The 27450-nt window shown below is 41.2% G+C and overlaps 1 protein-coding gene and 1 non-coding gene across 5 annotated transcripts in view; both read right to left on the bottom strand.

The window, feature by feature from the left end:
* Nucleotides 1–885: 885 nt before the first annotated feature.
* MRVI1 (murine retrovirus integration site 1 homolog) overlaps nucleotides 886–27450 on the bottom strand; it is a 125741-nt gene continuing 99176 nt past the window's right edge. For all 4 annotated transcript variants that reach the window (XM_029914648.1, XM_029914645.1, XM_029914646.1 and 1 more), the window contains 6 exons: nucleotides 24815–24864; nucleotides 24175–24282; nucleotides 21438–21502; nucleotides 10990–11109; nucleotides 9498–9632; nucleotides 886–4258 (listed from right to left, as the gene is read on the bottom strand). In XM_029914648.1, coding sequence (XP_029770508.1) covers nucleotides 4015–4258; nucleotides 9498–9632; nucleotides 10990–11109; nucleotides 21438–21502; nucleotides 24175–24282; nucleotides 24815–24864 — 722 coding nt within the window. In that variant the 3' untranslated portion in view covers nucleotides 886–4014. The remainder of the gene's footprint in view (nucleotides 4259–9497; nucleotides 9633–10989; nucleotides 11110–21437; nucleotides 21503–24174; nucleotides 24283–24814; nucleotides 24865–27450) is intronic.
* On the bottom strand, nucleotides 18821–18930 carry LOC115272823. The gene has a single exon (XR_003900479.1). It is a non-coding gene; the product is annotated as a U6 spliceosomal RNA (small nuclear RNA).

Below are 27450 nucleotides of genomic sequence, written 5' to 3'. Positions count from 1 at the left end.
TTAGTTTTCTTGTTTTTTTGCTACTTGACTGCTAAACCAGTGCCTCATATTTTGAAAACTTGCTTTTGAAGCACCCCATTTCTGGTTCAAATCTATGCATTAGTCAGAGTAGGCTAACTGCTAGAACAAATATTCCTGAATTTCAGTGGCTTAATATACTAATGTTTAATTTCTTGCTTATGTCACAATTGAATTCTGTGAGTGCCCATTCAGAGATCCAGCTTCCATCTAAGTGGTCCTGACATTTTCTTAGACCTCAGGTCCCCAACCAAATCCTCTGAATTTGGTAGGCAGAGGGGGAATAAAGGCAATGTGAAATATTGGGCAGGAGAGTCTGTTTTTAGGAAATTATATCTGGAGGGTCTACATTCCCTTACATCTGGTTGCAAGAAAAACTGGAAAATGTAGTCTAGTTGTGAAAATCATATTGGTGAAAATTCAGCAGTCTCTAGCACAGCAAAATGTGTTCATTTAAAAAATTAAAAGAAACACACACACAAAACAAACTCTTAAATACAGAGGACAAACTAGTGGTGGCCAAAGAGGAGGAGGAAGGGGGATGAGTGAAATAGATAGAAGGGATTAAGAATAACTATTTTGATAAGCACTGAGAAATCTATGGAATTGTTGAATCATTGTATTGTACACCTGAAAAAGAAATCATAAGCCAGGAAGGTGTAGGAAACTAGGATCAGGAATGAGGAAGTGGAGAGAGAAAGGAACTGATTCAACCCTAAGAGGTAACCCATAGTATGTATAGTGACCCAAGGGGTGGGGACTTTTGGCTTGGTTCTGGAAGGCACTAATATCCAGGAGGATCTATCTCACGGTTGGGGCAAGACTTTGACTTAGCTCCATAAAATGAGGAGGCATTTGGCTACTGCAAAAGGTTTGGAAAGGTGCTTTTATTTTCAAACTCAGGTATGTGACACTCTGTAGTTTAATGCTAGCACACCTGTGTGAGGTTTAACAACATTAGGAACTTACAGCCAGTGATACACAAATCCAGCATCTCCCTCTCCATTTATTCTTCCAGGCTGTACACAGGATTCGTGGTAGCCAGAAAGTGAAGGCCCTTTTAGGAAGTGATTAACAACAATGACACAAACAGCACATCACTCCAAAACTCAAGGTAGGTACCCAGAGTCCTAAGGCTAAGCAGAAATGTCAGACTTCAGAGACATTTTGAGGGGAACTTTTATTTTAGATCAATATCACCATTGGAAATATGGGGCCATTTCTCTCCATTTCACTGCTGCTTTGGAAACATTCCAACTGCTTTAGATCAATCTTTGCTTTTCAGAAAAGAAACGCCAGTGAGTACTTTTTCAGCAATGCCCTTGGAAATGTAGTTACTCTTACTGTTCTTTTCTTCAACCTCTCTTACTCAAAGAGCACTTTGGGTGAGGGCCTATGTCTGGAAGTATTCTTGCAGGCTTTTCTATGGAGCAGCTGGAGGTTCAGGAGCTCACCATAGCTGTTCTCCTGGCCTTTGTTCTAATTGGTAACAAAGGTTAGAACCCTGTGGCCAAGTGAACAGTGGGACAGCTCAGCCTGGTCCTTCTTTAAGGGAGGCTCAGACTGGACATTGCCAGCATAGTGTCCTGTCCCACAGCCACAGTCTCTGGAGCTTCATTTGCCACCTGTCTGTGGCTCTGAGGGCCTAAAGGATTTTTCAACGTTTTCAGTCCCCCATGGAATAGGCAGGGAAAACCATCCATAGAAGCCCCCAAGTGCCTCAGCCTTGATCTGTACCTCTTTACCTTAATGGCACATTCTTGGTCAACCCTGGCCTGGGCTTCTCTCAGAGTGGTTTTCTAGTCACTGTAATGGATACCCGCCCCCCGCCCCCAACATGATGTTTTATAGTAGGGCTGATCTAGGTGGGTCTTTCTGAAAGGAGTGGTAGCATCAACCCCGGTCCTTGAGCTTGGAAATTGTGTTGCTAGTTAGGTCTCATTTCTGCTCCCTCACAGAGTAGACTGAAAAATATTAGAATAAATTGAAACTAATAAAGATATTATTTTTCTCACTGAGATAGTGGCAGTGATAGTGCTGGAACTGGAAGGCATGCAAAATGTCAGCTGTCCCGACTGTTTCCTACCACCTTGAATCCTCACTTTTGATCAACATTTAATGACACCCTCCCATGCATCAGCCATCATGTTAGGTACTTCCCCGACAGAATGGATAAGATATGGTTCTTGTCTTTGAGGAAAAATACGGAGACAGACACTGAAATAAGTTATTGTGATATACTTTCACAACAGTAAATAATGAAGATGTTTAAAAAAGTGTCAGCACAGAGGAGGGTGTGACCTAGTACGTGGGGTATGGTAGGGAGTTGGAGGGAGGTCATCAAAGCTTGTACATTGGGGATAATTTTGCACTTGGTCCTGAAGGGTAATCCGCAGAAAAGAGAATAGCAAAAGAAAAACAAGTGAGTGGAGGAACAGAACTATAAGAAAATGGTTTAGTCTGGGAACCAGAAATAGTTTGGAGTGGTTGGAGGGCTACTTGGGGATGTGGGACTGAAACATAATAGGCATGCAGTTAGGAGACCTTTGGAAAAGGCAGTTTTGTGGAGGAGCCAGTCTCCTGGTCCTGGATATGAGTTCCAGGACCATAATTTACTAACTGAATGTCCTTGGCAAGTTAGTTGTGTTTTTTGTGCTTCAGTTTCTTTATCTGAGAATGGCAGGGTGGTACCCATCTCATGGTTTTTTTCTTTTCTTTCTTTTTTTTTTGAGGATTAAATGAATTAATACCTGTATAATACATAGAACAGTGTTTGGCTCATAGTAAGTTCTATATGAGTGTTAGTAACAAACCATCATCAACAACAAAACAAAAACAATAGCAGAACAACCACAATAAAACCACAAGAAACCAACACCCCTCAAAACTGATAAAGGATGAATGAAGGCAGTGGCTGTAAAGGTGGAGTGAGAAGTCAAATTGGAAATGGGATGTGCTCCCTCAGTTTTATGCTAAACAATTGGAATGCTCTGAAATGTGTACTTGGGTTGGAAATCCCATTTGAACTGAAGCACTAAGGTGCAACTGCACATGTGCTTGTGGGCACACACGAGCCGAAATCACACTTGAGAGGTGGGTTCTCAATGGGAGAACACAAATAGGGAATAGACTGTTGTACAACAGCATAGAATTAGCACTTGAAATGGAGACCAGCAAGTTCACTGTTGCAGCCATGAGTTTTCAGTGTTTTTCAAATATCTTAAATCAATGTGGAGAGCTCACTGAAAAGGTGCCTGGTGACTGCCCTACACCTTGTGAAAAATCTGTGGGTTGCTTTATCCAGAACACACACCTAAGAGCACACAGTTGGAGGGTTGTTGGCTTCATGCACGTGCATGCCCTGTGTATGTTGTGTATGTGTACAAATGCATATATATTAACTCACATCTTCCCATTTCATTTCAAGCATTGATCTAAATTCAGCCTAAATATTTTTATGCGAAACCTTCCCTTCTTGTATAAAGAGAAACTCTGGTTCCAAAGGGGAGGCAGGGAGGCTGAAGGAGAGCCAGTGAGAATGAGATGGGAAATAGGATGATGTTCATGTTGACTCCAAATTCTAGGTCTGACCCTCAGTGTTAGAATTAGCCTTTGGGCATAATTCTTCTTGATTTCTGACTACAGAGAGGAAAAAGGGGAGGGAGAGTGAACTTCTTACTGTTTCCTGCAGTGAAGGTGTTTTATTTCCCCCAGGCATCAGAGCTGGGGGCAGATGAGTTTCCTTTCTGTTAGAGTTCCTTGGTGAAGATGACTTCATCCACCACAAGTGTTCCCAGGGCAGTTTTGTTGATCCTCCAAGAACATCAGTTACTGTGTATGCATAGCTCCCACATGGTTGCTGAGTGTGAAAGAACCCTGGGTTTGTTTCCTGATAGACTGGTGCCAGCATGCCCACAACTGGCCTGAAACACTATGCTTGGGGACAGGGCAGTCAGCTGTGTGCTGGAGCAGGGCACTGACTGCGTGTCAGGTTTCCTACTGCTCTGCAGGTTGCTCATGCTGGAGTCCTGAGCTCCACCACGAGTCCCTCTGGGCTGCTGAGCAAGTGGATCTCCCATGGGGCCCATCAGCCTGCTCCACACAAGAGTTATAGGAACTGTAGAGCCCCAGGACAACAGTCAAGACCAGCATCACTGTGGCCATCATCCAGATGACTTGCCAGTGCTGACACAGTTTGGGATACATGACTTGTAAGAAATGAACCAATTCTTCAAGTTTGCTGTCAAATGAAAAAAATAGGAGAAGGACTTAGTATATTGGACACATTAAAAATTTTCCCCAGGTGATTTTGATGGCCCCTGTCCATAGCCTTACCTTTGGGAGCTCCTGGGATAGAATACTTATTTGGTCTATTTACTTATTTGATCATACATACATACATACATACCCTGACCTATTCATGGGATGGTCATTAATGTCTGAACTCTCCTAACCCCCAGGATACAAGGTTAGCTGACCCACACTACCATGCATGCATATGGAACCAGCATCTTTTCCGCACTTAGTGGTATTTAGTGATCAGTTCCAAGTTCTACTCTGTCCCCTGCCTCCATGCTCCAATGCATATTTTGTTCCACATCTGGCTTTGTTCAGAGTAGAACAACTGTGCAAACCCTTAGAAGACCCTCCATGTTCAATGATAAATGACAAGAAACCAGATCAACCTCAAGAGCTCACTTCAAACCATCCCAAGGGCAACCAGAGGAGTAGTAGACTCCAGCATCTCAGTGGCTTAATCCAGATGTTTTCTCAACACCATTAATCTTCATTCTCTAATTGTTCTTCTCCCTTTTTTTGTCCTTTCTCCACTCTCTCTTTTTTCTTTTTCCTGCTTCCTTTTCATCTGTCTCCCTCTCCATTTTTTGGCTGCTTCACTCCCCATTTCCTCCTCCTGTCTTCCCAACTGCCTTTCAATCTCTCTCTGTGGCCCTCTGTCTTTGTGGCCTAGTGAAAAGACATTTGGTCATATGGCCTGCTTCACAGAGTCTGTTCTTCAAGCTTCCAGAAAAATCCTTCACACATTCAGTAGGCTAGAATTGTTTTCCTGTTTCCAGTCCCTGATCTATTTTTTATAATAATATAAAAAATAAGGTTACTAAGGATCACCAAATGGAGGAGCTGAGAAAGTGACAAAAGGCTTTCTGAAAATCTGAAGCTTACATAGATACTGAAATATGTGAGCCATTTTCTGAGAAGTAGACAGTTCTAATATAGTTTGTAGAAAAAAAATATGCCTTATGACCCATGGAAAAACTCAACAAATACCTCCCTTGGAAAGAGCCTAGAGGCTCAGAGTGCCTGCCTTGGATGCTAAGGTACTGACTGGTTTCTCTTCCATGTGGAAACCATTGAATGATTGTTTCAGGAACAGTTAAGCAAAGCAAAGCAGTGAGCACATTAGCTGAGGTGAAATTCATTGTCCATGTTTACAACTGTTGGGAAGGGATAGCTTAGAAATGGAAGATTTCTTTCTTTCAGCCCAATTTAGATTCCTTAGTTTCTACTTAGATATAATTAGATGCTAAAATGCAGTCCTTCTTTTGGACTGTATTTCCATGCTCCAAAACAAGCTGCTAGCATTGGAAGAATCCCACTGTAACCCTACCCTTAAGTGGGACTGCAGAGGAGGAGGTCAACATCTAGCTTTATAACCCTTAGCTGGGCCCCCATTTCTAGCTTATAAAAGAGTAAGAAATATAATTAGATTAGAAATAGAATCCTTGTGGAAATCAATTTTTTATTTTTGATCTCCCATAGGCATGGGTGAAGTGGCTTCCCCCTCACCTGGGCCTAGGGAGAGGGGCTTCAGAGACACTGCTGGAGAGCTCAGTATGTTAAGGTTTGGGGGACACAGTGGACTGATGTGTGCCTCACACACAAGCAACTAGAAAAGCAAGAATCTTCGAGGTCCATCCACAAGAGACTATTGAATACTGAAAACAAACCGAGATTTGAAGGGGGAGGGGGAGGAGGAAGGGTATGGTGGTAATGGAGGAGGGCACTTGTAGGGAAGAGCACTGGGTGTTATATGGAAACCAATTTGACAGTAAACTATTAGAAAAGAAAAGCAAAGCAAGAATCTTGTTGGTGTGCTTGATGGCATCAGAATAGTGTGCCATGATAGGAAAAGCTATCCTACCCATAGAGGGCCAATGTTTCACCTTGACTGGATGTAGTCAGGAAAAGGAGAGCTGGCTTGAGGCATCACAGATTCTGCCCCAAAATGCTACCCAGAGCTGAACAGTGAAGGACACTTCCAGCTGTCCAAGTACTGATAGGAATTTTAAGTGGCCAACTGAAAGACATGCATTCGACCTCATAAAGGGACTAGCAGCTGAGTGGACCTCAGCCATGGTGTGAATTGTGTGTATGCTGGGAGGTGGGAGGAGTGGTTTTCTCTAAAGGTCCCATAAAGCAATACACTAATTAAAGTTACCAAGTCAGCTTTAAACCCCTGCTAAGCCCTGGAGCCTGCTCACAATACCATTCAAATAATACCTTCCCTACCCCTTCACCTCAATTCCCTTTCCCAGCATTGATCTTAGAGAGGTCAGATGCTGCATTTGGCGAAGCTTGGGCAGTGGGGAGGATAGAAGTGCAGGTGGGATAGAGAGAAGGAAGCCATGCTCCCCCTGCCTTCTATATGGCTTCCTTCTTGAAGCAGATGAGCTGGGTAAAAAAAGAAGGTTGAACTTTATAATTTCAGGCTATTGACTATTTTAGGGAACTTGCCATTTTAATTAATGAACGGAGATTATTATTGGGACTTAAACTTGACCAGAGGAGTTCTGCTTTCTGAGAGTTACTGGAAAAGTAAAGGAATCTGCCTAACATTGTCATAACTGCATGAAGCAGATTTGAATAGGCAGAAAAGGCTAAAGTTTTCTATTGCCCTTGGTCTTTCCTGTTTAATGTATTATATAAATGTCAGAAGACTATATTCTCTATTTTAGTATGGTTAAGATGTTGGTTTGATTCACCCAGAGTTCATTTAAGCTGATGCTCCAGAAAATAATATTTATAACAGATTACATTATTATGCAATTCTTGAACAACCCAAGTTTGAACTGTATGGGTCCACTTTTATGCAACTTAAGAAAAATACAATATAGTACTATAGATGTATTTTCTTTTTCTTATGATTTTCTTAACAACATTCTCTAGCTTACTTTATTGTAAAAATGCACTATACAACATGTATAACATACAAAATATGTCTTGACTATTACTATTACTGGTAAGGCTTTAGGTCAACAGTATACTATTAGTAGTAAGTTTTTGAGGAGTCAAATGTTATACATGGGTTTTTTACTGTTTGGAGAATGGATATCCTTAACCCCCACATTGTTAAAGGGTCAACTGTATATTATTATAACAGGAGAAATTCAGACAAAGATTCTAGTTTTTTATGTGGAATCTCTTAAATAAGGAGTTCACTGCTGGGGTTAGCCCAGTGTTTTTAAAATGCACTAAGTAAAGATGTGTAATTTTTAATAACTTTAAACCTTGCTTATTAATGCAATGTCAGAATTTCATGGGAGAAAATCATGTTTGAGTGCAGGTGCCTGTAGGCAACTGTGTGTCTACAGGACTCAGGAATGATTGCCTGGCATTGAAGACAACAGGCTCTCAGAGCCAGTCTCTTTTGGTGACAGGTGAGAAAGGAACTCTATAACTGTGAGCAGGCAGTTCATATGCTAGAGGTGTTAGTTGTTACAGAGAAGATGATGCCATACCGCTGGGCCTGAAAAGGAGAAGCTATACCCCTGTGATGCAGGATGAGGACCCTTTTGAGGGCTGTGCTGATGTCTGGTATCCATCACCTAAGATACAGACATGTTCTCAAGATCTAAAAGTAAATCCAAGAGGGAGAAAAGGTTAGGAGAGAGAACAAGGCCTCTCAGGATTGGCAGGACCAAGAAGACACTTTTGGATGATGGATGTAAAAGGCAGCCGTTGCCATGTGCTGCTGACCAGGAGCTGGACAGAGAGGGACTCAGGCCCAGCCTTACTTCCCCTGCAGTTTCACAAAGTGCAATGGAGCTACTAATCGCCCAAGATCAAATTAGCTAGATAAGGATTCCAGTCCTGTGTTTTGTAAACCAAACTGTTTATGTTCCATGTATTCTGTTTAATTCTTTCTTGTTCTTTCTCGATTTGTGGAAGTGTCAGAAGTTCTAGCCTGTCTTAGCTGTATTCAAAGAAGCCAAAGAAAGGGCTCTTGTCCAGGCCTGGGCTTGACTGCATTAAAGGAGAGGAAGACCATGTAGTGACCTCTAAAAAAATAAGAGCAGAGGACCCCCAAAAGGGAGAGAAGATGTAAGGAGACTAGAACCTAGTTGCTTGGAATAGGGACAGTACTTTCACTGTCAAAACTTGGGGGTCCTTCCATTAGGGGAGATGGTTCATCCTACCGTAGGTTTGTTTTCAACAGTGAAGCATTTTCTCCAGCTCTCCTAGACTGCTCTTCCCTTGAACACGAGGGTTGACCCATGCAGGCTGAGACCTCTCACTCTGGCTGAACCTTCTACCAACTGGGCTCTACTGACTGTTCGTATGTGCTTTGAAGCATATCTGTCTCACTTCTAATCTTCATTTTATTACCTTATTCACTGCATGCATGTGATTTCAAACTAGCCAAGCAATGAGGGACAAACACATAACCTATTTCATGTTTAGCGGCTGAATAGATAATCAATTATTTTGGCTGGAGCCACTCTGAACTCCAAGATAGCCTGGGGGGTCTAAAAACAAAGATTTTGGTGAAGTGTTCCAAGTTTTCTGTAACCACATTTCTAAAAATCAAAATTGAATACATAAAAACAGTAAGACAGAATGTATGAAATTAGGGCTATGGTTAAAATCCAGGACACTTATGAGGGCACAGATAGGACAAAATGGAGGATCTCTACTATATTTGTCTACATGTTAAATGCTTCCCCCCCAATTTGGAAAACAGACACTTGAAGTATAAAATATATTAAAAAAGAAAGCCCACATATTTCCAATCCAAGTGGAACCTGTTGGAGACTCACCTTTGCCAATGATTTGAGTTTGTCTCTAACCCCTATGTGTTCACTCTGCCCTGTTCCTGTAAGAAACCACCTCTAAGGCTTCAGAGCAGCTCCCTTGACCTCAGCTCTTTCATGGGAATATCTGGGAAATGAGCTAACTGTGGGTGGGCTGGGGGGACTCCAGTCAGTTTCTTAGTTCCTAAGCTCTTTGTTGTTGTTGGCCTCACTCTTGATCATCTCTGACCTCTCAGCTCTTGCAAACATTTCTTTTTAAACTATTTTGACTCCTTCCTCTGCTTCTTTCCCCCAAATAAGTGCCCTTCTTGGTTTCTATTGGCTGCCTACTTGGGCCCCAGGCCCACTGTTGCCCTGGAGTGGCACCTCTCAAGATGCTGTTCAGTTAAATAAATTGTGACCCATTTCAGCAATGGCAAGGACTCCAACCTGCTTCTTTGGTTCTTTTCCTCTTCCTCAGTTTCTTCTGCCTCTTCAGCTTCCTCAAGACTCTCACCTTTCTGTACTTCTTCCTCTTCCTTCAGGTCTTGAAGCTCTTTGGTCTTCTTTAGACCTTCCTGGTATCTGCAGGGCAAAAGGGAACAATTAAGTCTGGAAAGGCCAGGCACAGAGCATCCATTCCTGAGTTCCTAGAGATGGGAACTTGAACACCTCCAATAATTATACACTTCCTGTGGTTCAACACAACAGGAAAAAGCTGGGAAGCTCCACTGAATCCCAAGGTGGCTCATGTCAATGCAATTTCCCCTCACTCCTCAGTCATCCTTCCTGTTTATATGTGAACATGTGGCAAATCTGACAGGGAAAAAATGTAGGTGCAGAGTCTCCTGACTGGGTCCTAGAAAAAGTTCACCAGAGGGAATAGTGCATTTGCTTTTTGTGTAACCTGAGTGCTTCAGCTTTTCGCCTATAAAATGGAAAGAGTGGCCACCATTTCATGGGTATGGGAATGTTTTGAGGAAGTGCAGGCATATAGCTTGACCTAGGGGAAGGTTCCCCCCCCCCCCCCCGACAATGGCTTGTTGGGAAGTTTTACGGAAGTGATAGCACATACTAGGCCTAGGGAGGTACTTAGTAAATCTTTACAAAGTCAAAGGAGGTGTTTGCCCCCATGCATGTTTTAGTATAAAGGATAGTTGTGGGTAAGAAGATGGCTTCCCAAGAGACATCCTTCTGATGTCCTTCTCCTAGGATCAGTATTACCCTGAACATGTTCTTTTGCTTGTCCTACAGCTAAATGTTTAAGGCAAGCACAGTTTGGCTAGGGAACCCCCACCACATTGTATATGACTGCCACATAGAAGCCCACAAGTTCCATGTAAGTGGAAAATTATGTCTCTCAGGAGCTGTGGAAAAAGGAAAAGCCCAGGATGCTATGCCAGAATTATGTCAGAGATCATTCTCTACCCGGCTAGACTTGGGCCCACCTCATTACTGTCCCCTCAGTGACTGACAATGGGTCAATAGGGGGACAATAGAGGACAGTTGGAAGTTGAGGGGACACCAGTTTACAGGAAGAAGGGATGGCAGGGGAAGTTCTAGGAAGTAGGGTTACAGCTGCTCCTGGGCACTGTTGGTAGCAATATGACCCCTCTGAGCACGTGTCAGGAAGCCTCAGGCACCACCAAGAGGAACCCACCCAGGGGCCTTCTTTTCAGACCATTCTGAGCAGTGGCATTCTGGTGGCTTTCTGCCCAAAAAGAGGGCAGTCTAATTATTGCCTAACCACACCCTCTCACCCTGCTTCCTTCTGTCCTTCCTGTGGAACAGTACTGCTCTTTTCAGTAGTTCCTTACTGAAGAAAGGAGGTCCTAGGGCCACTGGTTGCTTCCCTAAATCCTCTAAGAAACAGGAAAAGCTTGTGGAAAGGTATCTTCTGAGACCTATCAGGTGACCTCTGGGTAGACAAAGTCTGACTCACCCCTTGTTGTACGCTTCCTCCTCCATCCTGGCCTTGGTCTCCTGGCTAATCTCCTCCACGCAGCTCAAAGTTGGCATGGGAGCAGAGGCTTCACAATCTGGGTCCCCATTTGTCTTTCCACTAGGGAGAAGAGGGAAGTACAGGGTGTCCTTTCAGGGAAAGACTGGGTGTCTGAAAACCAAACCATGTCTTTGACCTGATTCCTGATCAGAAGTGAGGAAACTCATTCTTGATTGAATTCATTTCAGGCCTCTACCTGGAGACAAGATTTTATAAATGTCCTAGCCCAAAATCCTCCCTAGACCTCCAAACATCAAATGATGTAAAAGGTCCTTTTTCTTCATGCTCTCAAATCCACCTTTATTCTTACTTCAGGAGATGTTATATGTGGACAGATGGTTTTTGGGAGCTCCACAGCACTTAGATGAAGAAGATGGAGGTGGGCCTAAATGTTCCGAGTTATTCCATTCCTGTAGTCCATCTTTTGCTTCATTCATTTAAATATCTACTGAGTATTGACTAAGTCACAGGCACCTTGTAATGTGCTGGGGATACATCAGATGATTTTTATTTATTTTATTTATTTTTAAATAGTTTGTTGTCAAATTGGTTTCCATATAACACGCAGTGCTTCTCCCCACAAGTGCCCACCACCATGACCATCACCCCCTCCTTCCCTCCCCCTCCCCCTTCAGTCCATGGTTCTTTTTCAGTATTCAGTAGTCTTCCTTGATCTGTGTCCCTCACTCTCCCCCACTCTCTTTCTTCCTTCCTCTCCCCATGGTCCCTTGCCAGGTGTCTCCTGTTAGACCTATGAATGCAAACATATGGTATCTATCCTTCTCTGCCTTACTTATTTCACTTAGCATGACACCCTCAAGGTCCATCCACTTTGCTACAAATGGCCATATTTCATTCTTCCTCATTGCCATATAGTACTCCATTGTATATATATATACCACATCTTCTTGATCCATTCATCAGGTGATGGACATTTAGGCTCTTTCCATGATTTCGCTATTGTAGAAAGTGCCCCTATGAACACTGGGGTACATGTGCTCCTATGCATCAGCACTTCTGTATCCCCTGGGTAAATCCCTAGCAGTGCTATTGCTGGGTCATAAGGGAGTTCTATGGATAGTTTTTTGAGGAACCTCCATATGTTTTCCAGAGCGGCTGCACCAGTTTACATTCCCACCAACAGTGTAGGAGGGTGCCTATTTCTCCACATCCTTGCCAGCATCTATAGTCTCTTGATTTGTTCATTTTAGCAACTCTGACCAGTGTGAGGTGGTATCTCAGTGTGGTTTTGATTTCAATTTCCCTGATGATGAGTGATGCTGAGCATCGTTTCATGTGCCTGTTGGCCATCATCAGATGATTTTTAAAAATGATCTATTCCAACATGGAACTTAGCAGGAGAGAATGCCCAAAAGAGGAAGCAAAAAATATGTAGTGAATCATAAATTGTGATAACTTTTAGGAAAGAAACAAACTCTGTGCAGTGCAGAAAACAACAAGGGGAGAATATGCTTCAATTGAGTGGTCAGAAAAGTCCTCTCAGAGGTGGTTTAACTGAAGCACAGACCCGAAAGGTGAAATACAGCCATATCTGTAGCAGAGGAGAGATCATCCTAGGGGGAGGTTGCAGGATATATGCAGACCCTGAGACACAAAAGATGCAGAGATATTTGAGGAACTGAAAAGAGGCAATGAGGCAGGACTTAGTTTTTGGACAAGATAAATTTTCGATGACAGTGAAGTATCCAGGTGGAAATGTCAAGTAGGTAGTTGGATATATCAAAGTGTGTTGGAGAACTCTAGAGGCTAGAAATACCATTTGGTGTCATCAGGATGTAGATTACTTTTAAAGCCAGGGGAATAGATAAGATTATCTAGGGTGACAGTATGCAGAAATATGAAAAGAGGACCCAGAACCAGGCCTGGGCATCTCTGCCCTTAGCTCAGGTGGAGAAAGAACTTACAGAGGAGACTGAGGAGTAGCAGCCAGAGAGGGAAGAGAAAACCAGGAGAGTTGTGAAGTCCTGGGAGCGAAGAGAGGAGAACATATTAAGAAGGAAGAGTTAAGTGTGTCACACATTCACTTCTGAGAGTCCACGTCAGATGAGTCCAGAAAAGTGATTATTAGATTTGGTAATATGGAGGTCAAGAGGAGCTTTGGTGAAATGATAGAAGCCAATGACAGATTGGAATGGTGAGAAAGAGGAAGATCTAGACACAGAAATTTGATTGGAAATGGGAGTAAAAGAGTGTCTTGTGGGGATACATAGCTGAAGATGTGTGTCAAGGGATGAAAGCACATTTAAATTTGGAGTAAAATGATCTAGTAGAGGGAATGAGAGAAAGGTGATACCAAAGAAACAAATCCTTTGAAAAGAGAGGTAGGACAGATCTTAGAAAGGTAGATAAACTTTTTCTTGGTTATAACAAAGGGAGGAAGGAGATGAAGATGCTGGGTTGGGATCTGGTGAAGGAAGAGGAAAGGGCTTCTATTTAATATCTTAAATTTTCTCTATAAAATATAAGTAAGACAAGAGTGAGTGGCAGAGAGGCCTAGGAAGGTTTGAGAAGAGAGGAGAAGGTATGAATGAGTCATGTGAGAAGGGGGAAAACAAATATGCTAGAAAATCATAGTTGGATGGCTGGCCAGTGCCAGGAATCCATTGGAAGTATGGGAGCATGAGTTTAAAGGAAGTATCCTGATGGCCATGCCTCCCCCATAAATCCTGCAGCCCACCTACATGTCTGAAATCCCAGTGGGAGTCATGTCATGGAGGAGCCCTCAAACAAGGCAGAACAGTGAGCTGAGCTGTTCAGCCAGGACATTGAAAGACCGCAGCTGCTATCCACCCCCCACCTCTCAGATAGGCTTTATGAGTGAGCCTTATATTTTCTCATTCTTGGCATCAGTTTCCCATCTCTTAGTTTTCCTCAGACTTTGTAAAATTTACATTTCATCAGGCTGGAAACCAAAACCCATTGTGAACAAGAAAGATAACACTCTAAAAATATCAGCTATTCATAACATGTCTCCTTTTGCAAATTACATTATCCACTCCCTTCCATGTGACCTTTGCCTAATGTGCAGTTTCCTATTTGTGCAAATGATTGGAACAGAGAAGAAAAACATAGCTACAGCCAAGGGGAGGGAAAGCAATTATTTTATGAAATACAATTTTATATTAGAAATGAAATATTGGTATCAGGCTTTTAATTTCTCTTGCCTGCTGCTGACAACCTAAAAGGTTAGTGACAAACGTGTATGAAGGAGGACAGTGGCGTGTAGAGGAAAAGAACCTGCATGAGGCAAATATGGGTTTAAATTCCAGCTCCAGTATGTGCAAATTCTTAACTCTTCCTGAACTTTAGATTCCTCAACTGTAAAATGAGGATAATATTATATGTACCTGATGGTAGTAGTGTAGGAATTAGTGAAGAAATATAAGGGGGCACCTGCCTTAGTCAATGAAGCATCTGACTCTTGGTTTCGGCTCAGGTCATGATCTCACCACTTACAAGTTTGGGCCCTGCATTGGGCTCTGCCCTGACACTATGGAGCTTGCTTGAGATTCCCTCTCCCTCTCTCTCTCTGACCCTCTCCCACTCACTCTGTCTCTCTGTCTCAAAAATAAATAAACATTAAAAAATAAATATAAGTAAAAGTTTTGGAATATGTTACTCAACAACTGATATTTATTATTGTTATCATCATCATCATTACTATTAATTATGTAACAAATTTATTGGTAAAATTTGGGAGCAATATGAAGTTCTTCCAAACCTGATCCATAAAAATATCCAAGCTGATGTATGTCAGATGATTATTTGTATCTTTAACGGAGACCTTGGTTTATATTACTCTGACGCTTCAGAATCAGAGGAACCCAAATTTTCACTGTCCTCAGGTCACTGCTCTCTGGAGACTAAATCTTTTCCCTGGTAGATCCAGGAAGGCCATTTCAATGACCCTTTAACATATGGATCTTCTGGCCAGAGTCCAACTGTCCAGGTTGAGTTGATCACCCTGTCCAATTCAGCTCACCTCTGGGGCTTTAGTTTTTAACATGCTTTTACATACATCCTCTCACTTGACCCTCCCAATGACAAGAGCTAACATTTATCTTATATATCAGGCTCTGTGGTAAGATTTCACTTAAGATTCATGAATGACCCATAGGATAGGTAATACTATTGTTCTCAGTTTGACAGGTGAGGAAACCAAGGCTCAGAGACCTTCATAAATAACCAGCCCAAGATTACACAAACAGTGTATGGTAAAGCTTGACTTTGACCCTGTGCAGCCTGACACCTCCCCATGCTCTTGACTACATTAATTTCCACCCATGCAGGGTATTATCCCATTTGTGAAATGAGAAACCCAAGCTCAGGTTGATTAAATGACCTGTGTAAGTTCACATTATTGGTGGTTAGTGGGCCTGGCTGAGAATCTCACCTTGGTCTTCTAAATTCATGTCAAGATGTATTTCTCACCTCCTTGGGCCCTCCCTTTCAACTGGAGTCTTTTTCTGGGCCTCTGAGTGGTGTGTGAAGTTCCAGGGTACCTACTGAGTAAGGCTATTCTTGCTCTTAGGCTGGGCCATGGCTTAAGATGCTTCCCTTCTTTTATAGGGTGCTTGTTTAAAATGTGAGGTAGGTTGGGAGAGCCATTGTTTTAATACTGGAGGTTGGGTGGGAAGTAGGGGAAACACACAATATGTAAAATGTTTTCTCTAGACTCCTAGACTGAGCTAATCATTCCTTATATATCTTCTCTAACTACCTGGAGGTTTCTTGCTGTGTATCTTTAAGACTCAGATCAAGGGGCACCTGGGTGACTCGGTTAAGCATCTGGCTTCATCTCAGGTCATAATCTCACGGTTCGTGGGTTCGAGCCCCATGTCAGGCTTTGTGCTGACAGCTAGCTCAGAGCCTGGAGCCTGTCTTCAGATTCTGTGTCTCCCTCTCTCTCTGACCCTCCCCTGCTCACACTGTCTCTCTCTGTCTCTCAAAAATAAATAAATAAACATTAAAAAAAAAAAAGACTCAGCTCAAATACCTTCTGCTCTGTGGAAGCTTTGCCAGTGTTTTCACCTCTCCCATATCTTCTGTTTAAAGTTGATCTCTTCTTCCCTCTATGTTCTCATTGCACCTCTGTTACAGCATAACTTAGAAAGAGGGCATTTTTATGTTTTATATACATGTCCATCCTCCATATGACTGGGATCACAGGTAGAGAGATTGCACTTGAGTTGTAATGGTGCTTAGCATAACAGTGAGTGCCTTTAAGTGTTTGTTGAGTTACACTGGCTTCACTGGCTTATCCAATCTGCCTATTAATCTTGTAAAATGGGCAGGTACTTTCTGTAAATGGCTATTTCCTGAGAACCCAGTGTTTGGTTTGCGCTGAAGGAATCTCTATTCATGGCTGTAAACTTGGAGCTGAGCACAGCCTGTGCCCACCCTAGAGTTTTCTGGGCCAAACACTCATGGGTCTTGGCATCTATTCCCAGCCTGAATTCTCGCATGCTTTCTCTCTGGAATGATTCATTAAAATGAGGCTCATTGTTTTCTCATGTCCGTCGGATCAAAAATGTTTGTCATTGTGCTCAGATCTCAGTAATGCAAAGGGCTCTTTAGTCAAAATGTATTGTTTAACTGGGAGGTATGTGGTAAACAATATTTGAAAGTGACTGCAATTCTTTCCAGTAGACAGATCTTACCTTTTTGGGTTCAGTGATGTCTCTAAGCCACCCCCATTGCCATGATCCCCTCAGACAAGCCCAGCCCAGGGGAACTAAGCTAGAAGACCTTCCTTACTCCTGTTACTCAGTCCCAGATTCCTAGGGTACAATACTAGGTGATGGAGGGCCAGTTCATTCCAGAATACTATCAACAAAGGGGAGTTGTTTACTATACATATTTGATGTCATACAGAGCCTTTAAGCAGTTTACCCTAAATGCTTCAAAAATGTAGAAAAATGGTTATTTTAGAGATTATAGTGAAAATTTCTCTGTGATATGTCACTATAATGACTCCTTTTTTAAATCTAATGCCACACATCATTCACATCCATGACTTTGCTAGTCCCTCATTAAGTTGCTCTGTGTACACTCTCTGTTCTCACCCCACATGGCCAGGCAGTCACAGGTCATTCACAATAGCTCAAAAGGCTTATAAAAATAGCCTTTAAACACATCCTCTTGTCTCCAGTCACACCAAACTTCTTTCCATTCTTCTAGTTAGAGGATCTATTAAGAGCTTAAGAGCAGGAGTTCTATCTACTCAGGCAAGTGATTTCTCTGAGTTTTCATTGCCAAATCTATAATATAGGGATATTAATGGTATATCTACCTCATGGGTGTATTGTAAAGATTAAATGAGATCATTACTATAAAGCAACTAGAATAGGACTTTATAGTAAGCATGCTGTATAATAATAGTAATTTAAAAATTTTTTTTAATGTTTTTATTTATTTTTGATACAGAGAGAGACAGAGCATGAGAGGGGGAGGGGCAGAGAGGGAAGGAGACACAGAACCGGAAGCAGGCTCTAGGCTCTGAGCTAGCTGTCAGCGCAGAGCCTGAGGCGGGGCTTGAACCCACAAACGTGAGATCTGACCTGAGCCGAAGTCGGAGGCTTAACCGACTAAGCCACCCAGGTGCCCCATATAATAATAGTAATTATTACCATCACTATTATTAGTCTGTGACTACTCCCATTTCTCACCGAAGAGCCTGGTATGTTGTTAGCCTCCAGTTCACTTGGTTAAACTACATAGCCTTCAGGTTTAAAGCCTTTTACTTTAAAAGGACATTCTTAGAGGAAACATTTTCTGAGTCTGCCCTCCCCCCCCACCTATATGAAATCTGGGTTAAGGCACTCATTGTGTGTTGTTGCCTTAGCAGTCTGTACTTCCTTATGGTATCACATTGTATTATAATGGCAGTTTCCCGTATGCCTTTCCCATTAGACTGTGAGCTCCTGAGTGCATACTAGATGCCTAGACCTTGGTGATTAATTGTTGAGGAATGACAGAATAAAAGTCTATGAATAAATAGCTCTTCCTATTTGGGGAACTCACTGTGAGCTTTATTCTGTTTTCTGTTTTAATCTTTAAGATTAACTTTAAATATTGTTCTCTGTATCTTCCTCTAATTCTACGGGTCCCTAGACCTTTCTTGAGTGAAGAACAGTTTACTATGAAGTGACCTACAATAGCCAACACTCAGAATTCTGCAATCAGCTCTCAGATATTTTCTTGAGAACTAGTCACAGGTAATTTCAACTTCTTATCATCTTTCACATGCTTAGTCAGTTCCCTTTCTGCTTAGTTAGTTACTGTATACTTAGGAAAATGTAAAGTCACTTAAAATCAAGCTCATTGTAACAATCTAGAAAACAATGCATACTAACTTATAATAGATTTTTTCTCTTTAACAATATGGGGAAGGTAGCTAGAATTGACTGTACTTGTGTTAGAATAGAAAATATGAATTTATTTTCATTCACAGATTGCTCATTGTTAGCCTCTTGGCAATCTATTAATGTTTCTAGTTTCATGAATTCAGATGGAAATCACTTAGCACCTTTTATAAATCCAGAGTGGGGGAAGCTATTGTTGTCTTGAATCCCTCCTCTTTGAATATGTCCTCCCATTTTTGCAGCCATCTTTATATTTTCAATAGCTACAGCATGGGTAATATATCATGGTGGTCTCTTTGGGTTGAAAAGGGTGAACTGGAGCTTATTGCTGGAGCTTATTGCTTCACTGTCTCTATCCTCACCCTGTGCCTCTCTCTCCTGGTTTTAAACCCTTGGAATGGTGATGTCACTATTTGTGTGTCATCCTTGTGCAGGGGCCATGCTAATCTTCTCTGTATTGTTCCAATTTTAGTATATGTGCTGCTGAAGGAAGCGCATGTCACTATTGATCCTCATTCATTGTCACTCCTGATTTGGGTTCTGATGCTTTGCTGTCCTTAATTTTTATCTCACTTTCTCCTACCAAGGACAGCTCAGGTTCTTCATAATCCCCACTGTCTCAGATCAAAGCTCTCAGCTGGCCTGAGCAGTAGTTCTACAAGTCTAGGTCCTGATCCATCATGATTAGAGTCTGTTTCAAAGAGTTAGGCTGTAGATCTTTTGCCTTGGTTGACTCTGTAGGCCAAGAATGGAGAGCCTTGTTGGTGGCTCTTCCTGAGAAGGGGTGCATGTATCCAGAGGCAGGATTGGAAGGAAGAATTTTAGTGTGCTTCTCACTCAGGGCATCAAGTGACCATTTCTGGAGAGATTCAGAGATCATGGAGTAAACCTGATGACTCTATGGACTTGATAAGTTTCTGTAACCTTGGTTACTTCCACATGGTTATTAGTTTGTTACCCCTTTATAATTTCTTTGTAATGATTAAGAAGCCAGGGAAACAAAGAAAGAAACAAAAGTACCCTATGCAACATGAAGGAACTCTAAGCTTATACAGGGTGAGGTATCAAAGTAAGGAATTGCTAAGATACCACCTCAGGCCAGTCAGAGTGGATAAAATGAACAAATCAAGAGACTATAGATGCTGGTGAGGGTGTTGAGAAATGGGCACCCTTCTACACTGTTGGTGGGAATGTAAACTGGTGCAGCCGCTCTGGAAAACGTATGGAGGTTCCTCAAAAAACTATCCATAGAACTCCCCTATGACCCAGCAATAGCACTGCTAGGGATTTACCCAAGGGATACAGAAGTGCTGATGCATAGGAGCATGTGTACCCCAATGTTCATAGCAGCACTTTCAACAATAGCCAAATCATGGAAAGAGCCTAAATGTCCATTACCTGATGAATGGATCAAGAAGATGTATATACAACGGAGTACTACATGGAAATGCAAAAGAATGAAATATGGCCATTTGTAGCAAAGTGGATGGATCTCAAGGGTGTCATGCTAAGTGAAATAAGTCAGGCAGAGAAGGACAGATACCATATGTTTTCACTCATAGATCTAACAGGAGAAACCTAACAGAGGACTATAGGGAGGGGAAGGGGAAAGAGAGTTGGGGAAAGAGAGGGATGCAAATCGTGAGAAACTATTGAATACTGAAAACAAACTGAGGGCTGAAGGGGGAGGGGGTGGAGGAAGGGAGGTGGTGGTAATGGAGGAGGGCACTTGTGGGGAAGAGCACTGGGTGTTATATGGAAACCAATTTGACAATAAACTTTAAAAAAAACAAAGCAAGGAATTGCTGGACAAGCTTCAAGACTAAAATGGGAAGAGTCATTATGGAGTGATAGGGTGGTGGTTGCATATACTGAGAGGTGAGCAAAATAGGCTGAGTCTGGGAGTGGGGAGCTTGGAAGGTTGTCTGTAATGAAAAGGAGCCCAACATAGACTTTCCTTGCCGGGTGAAGCAAAACTATTCTAACAGCAATGAAATGAAGGACTAAAGCTGTCTTAAGGCAAAGAAGAAGGATGAATAAAGGTGTATATTCTACCAAGTGAGAAAAGACACAAGGGGAAAGTTCTGAGAGGTGACAGCTGTGATCCAGATGTTTTCCAGCAAGCAAATGAAAAAATTTGAAAAGCAAGTTATAAACTCTTCTGAGTGTGTAGAAACAGCCTGCCTTGCTCTGGCTGAAGATGAAAACACCTGAAAATTGCATAGATGCCTAGAAAAATTAAGCAGAGCAGACACTATTCATTGTCAATCCAGTACTCACTCACCTATCTACTTCCTAACATCAATGTGATTTTGCTCAGGAATTTACTGTTCTTCACAGAGCCATCTTGCTTCCTCGGAAGCTGACCCTCTGTCCCCATCTCCAGGGTACCATTTAAGCCCATGATAGCAATCCCATTCCCAAAACCTGTGTTTGGTTTAGGAAGGGACCTTGTTCCAAATTTACTAAGGAAGACTTAAAAAAAAGTTTCTGGGTATGTTCATAAAAAAGAAGCATGAGAAGAGATAGTCCTGCTCTTCTAGATATTTCATGTCTGGATGGAACACCTGAAAATAATAGCCATTTGCCACAAGCCTGATGAAGTCAATGCAAAGGGAACAGAAGCAAGGAAATTGTAGAGGCCGAGCTGGGGCCCTGCTGTACCACACTTGGAAAAGATCTACTTCTGGACTTACTTTTTAAGCCCTTTGATCTGGGGCTTTCTTGTATCTGTAGCCCAAAGAATTCCAACCAAAAGAAAAAGTTTCCATCTCCTCTGGGCTCTTCTGAGATTGAGGTACACTTGGACTCAGCTACAGAATTTTCCTGGTCCAGATTGCAAACTGACTCTGAAATCTTTGTGGGTCTCAGAGTGCCACTCAGTTCCCTTAGAACTTAATTTTCTTTCCATCACATTTTGCGAGTAAAGTATAGGAGTAAAGGTGAGTTAGGGAGAATTTCCACAGAGCTTTTCAAAATTAAGAGGAAAATCAGCAAACTTACTTTTCCAAAAGTGCAGGCAGTGCTGAAGTGACAGGTAGGTTGCCTTTCCCATTGGGTGATTCTGACTGAATGAAAAATAGGAGACAGGCAATTGAAGATCAGCTAGGTAGGAGGAAGCCAGCGCTGCTAGGTCTCTGATGATGCTGGGAAGGGGCTGCTGCCATCCCATCTCTTCCCCTTGCTTTATTTTTTATTTTTATTTATTTTTTTTACAATATTTCTCTTATTTTTATTAAACAGTCTTATACATCCTCTCAATGCAACAACAAATGCCAAATACAAGATTTAAGGCTGGCAAATATGGTTAAATATCAAAATAGATCTGATTTTTAAAACATCTGTGATGAATAACTCCAACTTAATTTGTTTTGCAGATTCTTAGTGTTTAATAACCCTCCCAATATTACATTTTCTGCCAGTACTGGTATGGTCAAATTATTGCACATTCAAATGCTGGACAAACAATAGATCCCATTTCAAAAGTTTTCACTGTAATCTGCAAAGACTGGAAAATCACATACGGATTGAGAAAGCCTAACCTCATCCTTAAAATGAAGTTATTAAAATTGCCACATTCCTACCTCATGAAGATGTTATGAAGACCAACAACAACAAAATAAGAACTTTAAATAAAAAAGTTATTATAGTGACAAAGGTGTTTTGGTTTTACAATCATGCCTTCATATAAAACATTGCTTATTTTGCAATCCCCCTGCTTTATAATCTGCATCAAGTCCAGCCATTGGGCTCCATTCCTTAGTGCCCCTGAGACCCATGCAACTTGTACCTTTTCCTTCCCCTCTTCCAAGTTTCCATGAGTGAATAATTTATGTCTTGAGACTCCCTTTGGGAGGGGAGCCATCAGTTTTTCTTAGTCCCTTGTTTACTGATTTGGACTAAAAACCAGCAGGCCTCCTACAAACACAGGCCCATCACTGCCCTGGAGGTGTAGCTCCAAGCATAATCCTCAGGAGATCCCTGTCATTATTAAAACCCCAAGCCATCAGAAATGTCTTGATAATAAATTCCCTAGGACTACCACATTGTTTTGTTTTAATGGATTTGGTTTAAGAAACGGTTTTCAATTCTGGCTGCACCTTAGAATCACCTGGGGGAGATTTTTTAAAAGTACTGATTCAATTCACAATCTTGGGGTGAGGCCTGGGCAATGTTTTAGAAGTACCTTGTGCAGTTTTAATGTATATCCCTGATTGCCAACTTTTAGCCTAAAGGAATATGCAGTTGACCCTTAAACAACACAGGTTTGAACTACACAGGTCTACTTATTCAGATTTTTTTTCTGTAAATACACTACAGGCTAGAAATGTATTTTCTCTTCCTTATGATTTGCTTAACATTTTTTTCTCTAGCTCACTTTATTATAAGAATACAGTATATAATACATATAACATGCAAATATATGTTAATTGACTTAGTATATTATTGGTAATTGTGGCTTCTGATCATCACTTTTGGGGGGATCAAAAATAATATATGGGGTTTCAACTGCACAGGGGTGGGTGTCCCTAACCCCTGCATTGTTCAAGGGTCAACTGTACATTTAGAAGACATATTCTTACATTTAGTATAGTATCAGAAATAGGTCTATTAAACACACTAACTGGCCCTCCCTAAGTTCCTTTTAAAATTTTTTTTTAGGTTGCTTTGTTTTAGTTGGTGATTTGGGAGTTTAGGTTAATTTCATAGATGACTGAAAAAGAGGTGAAAGAAGCTACTGCTACCTATTGGCCCAACAGAGCTCAAATCTATTTTACCTATTGCTCACACAATCAGATTGTTTCCTTATAGAGTAGTGCCAGTCCTGGACTCTAAACAGAGAAGCAACTGAAGAAAGACTTAGAAGAGTTTTAGAGAATATTACCAGAACCACAAAAGCCTGGGATGCAGAAAATATTTTATTATATAGGAACTGTGTATGTTTAAAGCAAATGAAATAAATTTTTCCTGATTAGTAGCAAAAGATTCTTATTATAGAAATATAAAAAGGCATCAAGAAGAAAATAAAAAACACCTGTGGTTTTATCATTGCCCAGAAATAAGAATTACTAGTAGTTTTACATATATTCTTCCAGAATTCACTATGTCTACACATAGAAAATATACTTCTTTAAAAAAAACTCTACAACCAGAATTCTACGGTATATACTGTTTGTAAATTCCTTTTTATTAATAATAAGTTATAGGCATTTTTCATGTTATTTTTCACTGCATAAGAACCCCTTTTAGGGCTATGTATATTTAATCAATCTCTTATCAAATGGCATTCCAGTAGTTTTATTTCTTAGCGCTGCAATAAAATGATGCAGAATAACATTGGGTTTAAGAACTCAGGCCCTGAAATCAGAAAGCCTAGGGATAAAAGCTCAGCCCTAACACTTACTACACAATGCAACCTTCAAGTATTTAAACCCATTGAAGAATGGAAGAAAAACATCATACCCACCTTAGAGGATTGTGGCTTAAACATGGAAAGAAATAACATTTGCAAAGAATACTTTGAGCAGCCAACACCTTGCTCAAGGATACCGAGTCTTCTACACAGGACAGTGGAAGACATAGGGCTTGGTCTATATTGAGCTTTTTGAGCCCATACTCCAGAATCTGTGCTGGGAATTTCCTCTCCTTTTTGATCCTGCCCTCACATGGGCCACCCCCACAGTAGTGACCCTGAGGGAGAGGTTGAAGAGGGCTGGGAGGGAGGCATCATTATACTCACCAGGGCTGGTAAGGAGGGGATGGGTGATGCACTGGAAGATTGGCCAGGCACGTTCAGGGCATTAAACTTAGGAACCACTGCAACACTAACCCTCCGGCGTGGCATGTTCTGTGGGAAGAGAAGTGACAGACCCACTGTCATGGAGGGAGCAGCATCCACAGTTTGAAAGGCCTGGAAAATGCCTACTAGTTCCTAATGCTGTAATTACATTCACTGGATATTTTGGCTTTGGGGTGGTGATGCTGTTGGGGGTTGGTGTGGAAAGGATGGCCAAAGTTGACCCAAGTTTTCTGTTAGTGGTGAGTGATTTCTCAACATGTTCTTATTTAAGATTATATCCTGAAGAAAGGGAAGAGAAGTGACCCCCCAGTCTGGGTAACACCCGGATAGTGTATGAAAAGAATAGAAATACCAAGGTTTATGCCTCATTTCATATTCCTTTGGGGGATGGTACAGTCAGGGAAACCATGAGCAAGAGAAGGTTGAAGGATGAACTAGCAAGTATGATAAACTGAATTAGAGACCCTGTACAGAGGTTCTCTGGCACCTGTAGATCCAAGCATGAGTGACTTTCTGGGTGACTGTGGAAACTTCTGTTGTAATCCCCTTAGGAGCCCTGGTATTCCTTGAACATGCATACCTTTCCCAGTGTGAGGGACATGGACCGCGCTGTTCGAGGGACCCCATCTTCTGCAGCAAGAGGGAACAGAGAAGAGAACTCAGGTAAGTTTTCAGAGTAGGCTCCAGCAGAAAATGGATAGCCAGAAACTAAGCTGAGATATCAATTGGTCAGAACTCACCCTCAAGGGATATCTTAAGAGACTAGGTGTTGGGAACACTGAGTTTGACACTGCCCCCTGAGACAATTATCTGTATTGTGGGACTTTTCTAGACAGAATTTTTATCCTAACTCCTCTGGGGACTATGAGAAGCCCATCTTGGACCTCTGATATCTACCTGACACCACTGCACAGTCTGGTGATAGCCTGGTGAGTATGTGAAAAAACTACTCGTAGCAATACCAACGCTTTTGGTTCATTTCTTCCTCATTTAAGGGACGTGCAGTCAGGGAAATTATGAGCAAGGAAGGCATGGTGTCAGTAAAGAATGAAATTTGTTGACCAAGTGGTTTTAATAAGTCATCTATAAAATAATTTGGAACAAAGGAAACCAGCACTCCAGACTTCCATCTCCTTAGTACATACATTAAGTAATATAATTTATGTAAAACATCTTTCACCACATCTGGATAATACTGCCACCAGAAAACAGCAATATGTGCAGAGAAAGATTTTCAAAAGCTCAATTCAGTTTCAATTTGACCAATATCATCTAGTTTGTATATCTGTTTATCCCTCATATCCATGTGTTTTAGGTGTGTCTCTTAAAAAGCACATAGCTAATTTTTCCCTGTTTTTCTCTTTACCTCACTTCATTGACTTTTTTTTCTTACCACCCCTCCCAGCCTGCACATTAGTGTAGAAGTTATGCATTTTAGTTCTAATCTTTAGTGTGCCCACTTAAATTTGTAACATATTATGTGACTATTTATTTATTTATTTATTTAAAAGAGAGCACGAGTGGGGGAGAGGGGCAGAAGAAGAGAGAGAGAATCTTAAGCGGACTCCATGCACAACACGGAGCCTTGATGTGGGGCTCAATTTCATGACCTGAGCCAAAATCAAGAGTCAGATGTTTCATGAACTGAGACACCCAGGGGCCCTCATATTACATGACTTTAAATTTTTAAATTAATCATGATTTCTATTCTTTTCCTAATTAGACCTTAAAACAATAACTCCCTCAAATTTCAAATTATATTGCTTTTCAGTAGTTTTGCTTCACTTTGTTTTTGTAGTCCCATATTACTATGATTATTGGTTTCTACACTGAATGCTTATTTAGATTTACCCACACTCACGAATGTCTGATCACCGTTACTTCTTGCATCCTACTCCTTTCTTTCGATCTCGACTTTATTCTTTCCTAAGCACACCCTTTAGCTGTTCTTTTGGCAAGGGTCTATAAGAGGTGAACTTTCTGAGTTGTCTCAATATATCTTACCAGGCCTGTAAGCTTGCATCATAGTTTATCTGGCCCTGTTTTCTCTAGGTGGACAGTTATTTCTGTCAGCTTTTTGAAGACTTTTACTTCATTGTCTTTTGGTATCACCATGGCTGGTCAGATTTATCCATCTTTTATAAATCCTCTGTCTCTCTCTCTCTGGTTACTTTTAAAATTTTTACTTCATCTTCTATCTGTTTTTATCTCTTCTGCTTGGAATTCACTCTGCTTTCTTAATCCAATGGTACATATCTTTCTTTAGTTCTGAAAAATTCTCAGGTTCTGGAAAATCTTTTTGCATACTTTCTCTCTTCCATTCTCCTCTTGTGAATTTGCTAATAAATGTACTTGGAACTTTCTCATTTTATACTCTGTATCCCATATCCTATAATATCTTTTAGCATTTCTTTAGTATTTTTTAAAGTAGATAGAAGTTTGTTGAATACACTACAAAGGAACCACAGGCAGGACAGCAGAGAAGAGGCTGTCTGCCTTTTTTCATATTTTTAATTAATTTATCACTCTGAACTTCATTTTGGGTAATTTTTTCAAATCTTTATTCAGTTAACTAATCTTTGTCCTCCAATGTTTTAATCTGATTTAAATGTTGCACCAATAAACTAGGTTATGCTACCATAATAGACAACCCCAAAGTCTTAGCCGCTTATAACAATAAAGATTTATTTATTTATGTTCATTTGCTTCTGGGTTGGCAGCAGGCTCTGCCGTGCATCTCCTCACTGTGGATTCAGACTAACGGAGCTTCTACTATTCTGGAGCAGTGGTAGTTGTCACGTGAAGAAGAAGAAGAAATATAAGGCAAATTACACACTAGTTTCTTAAAGGCCTCAGCTCAAAGGTGACACATGCTTACAATTTGTTTGCCAAATCACATGGCATTCACCTAACATGGCATCACCTAACTTGTGAGAAGTGTGCCTGAAAGAAGATCTAGCATCTCCACTATAGTAACTACCTCCACTATAGTACCGACTATACCTGATCTACTAAGTTTTTAATTTCCATTCCTCATTTCCTCATTCCTAGGGCTGCTTTTTTATTCTTATTATTTTATTATTTTTTATTATTTTTGATCACCGTAATTTATTCTTGTGTTTTCCATTCATTCTTTGATGCCTCTAATAATTTTAAACATATCTTTTAAAAATTATCAGATTGTTTTATTTTCTGCAATCCTTAGGATTTGGTCCC

Source organism: Suricata suricatta, chromosome 11 (assembly GCF_006229205.1).
Source record: "Suricata suricatta isolate VVHF042 chromosome 11, meerkat_22Aug2017_6uvM2_HiC, whole genome shotgun sequence".
Taxonomy (NCBI): Eukaryota; Metazoa; Chordata; class Mammalia; order Carnivora; family Herpestidae; genus Suricata; species Suricata suricatta.
Note: the sequence above shows the minus strand (reverse complement) of the source record. Positions and strands in the feature narration are given on the sequence as shown.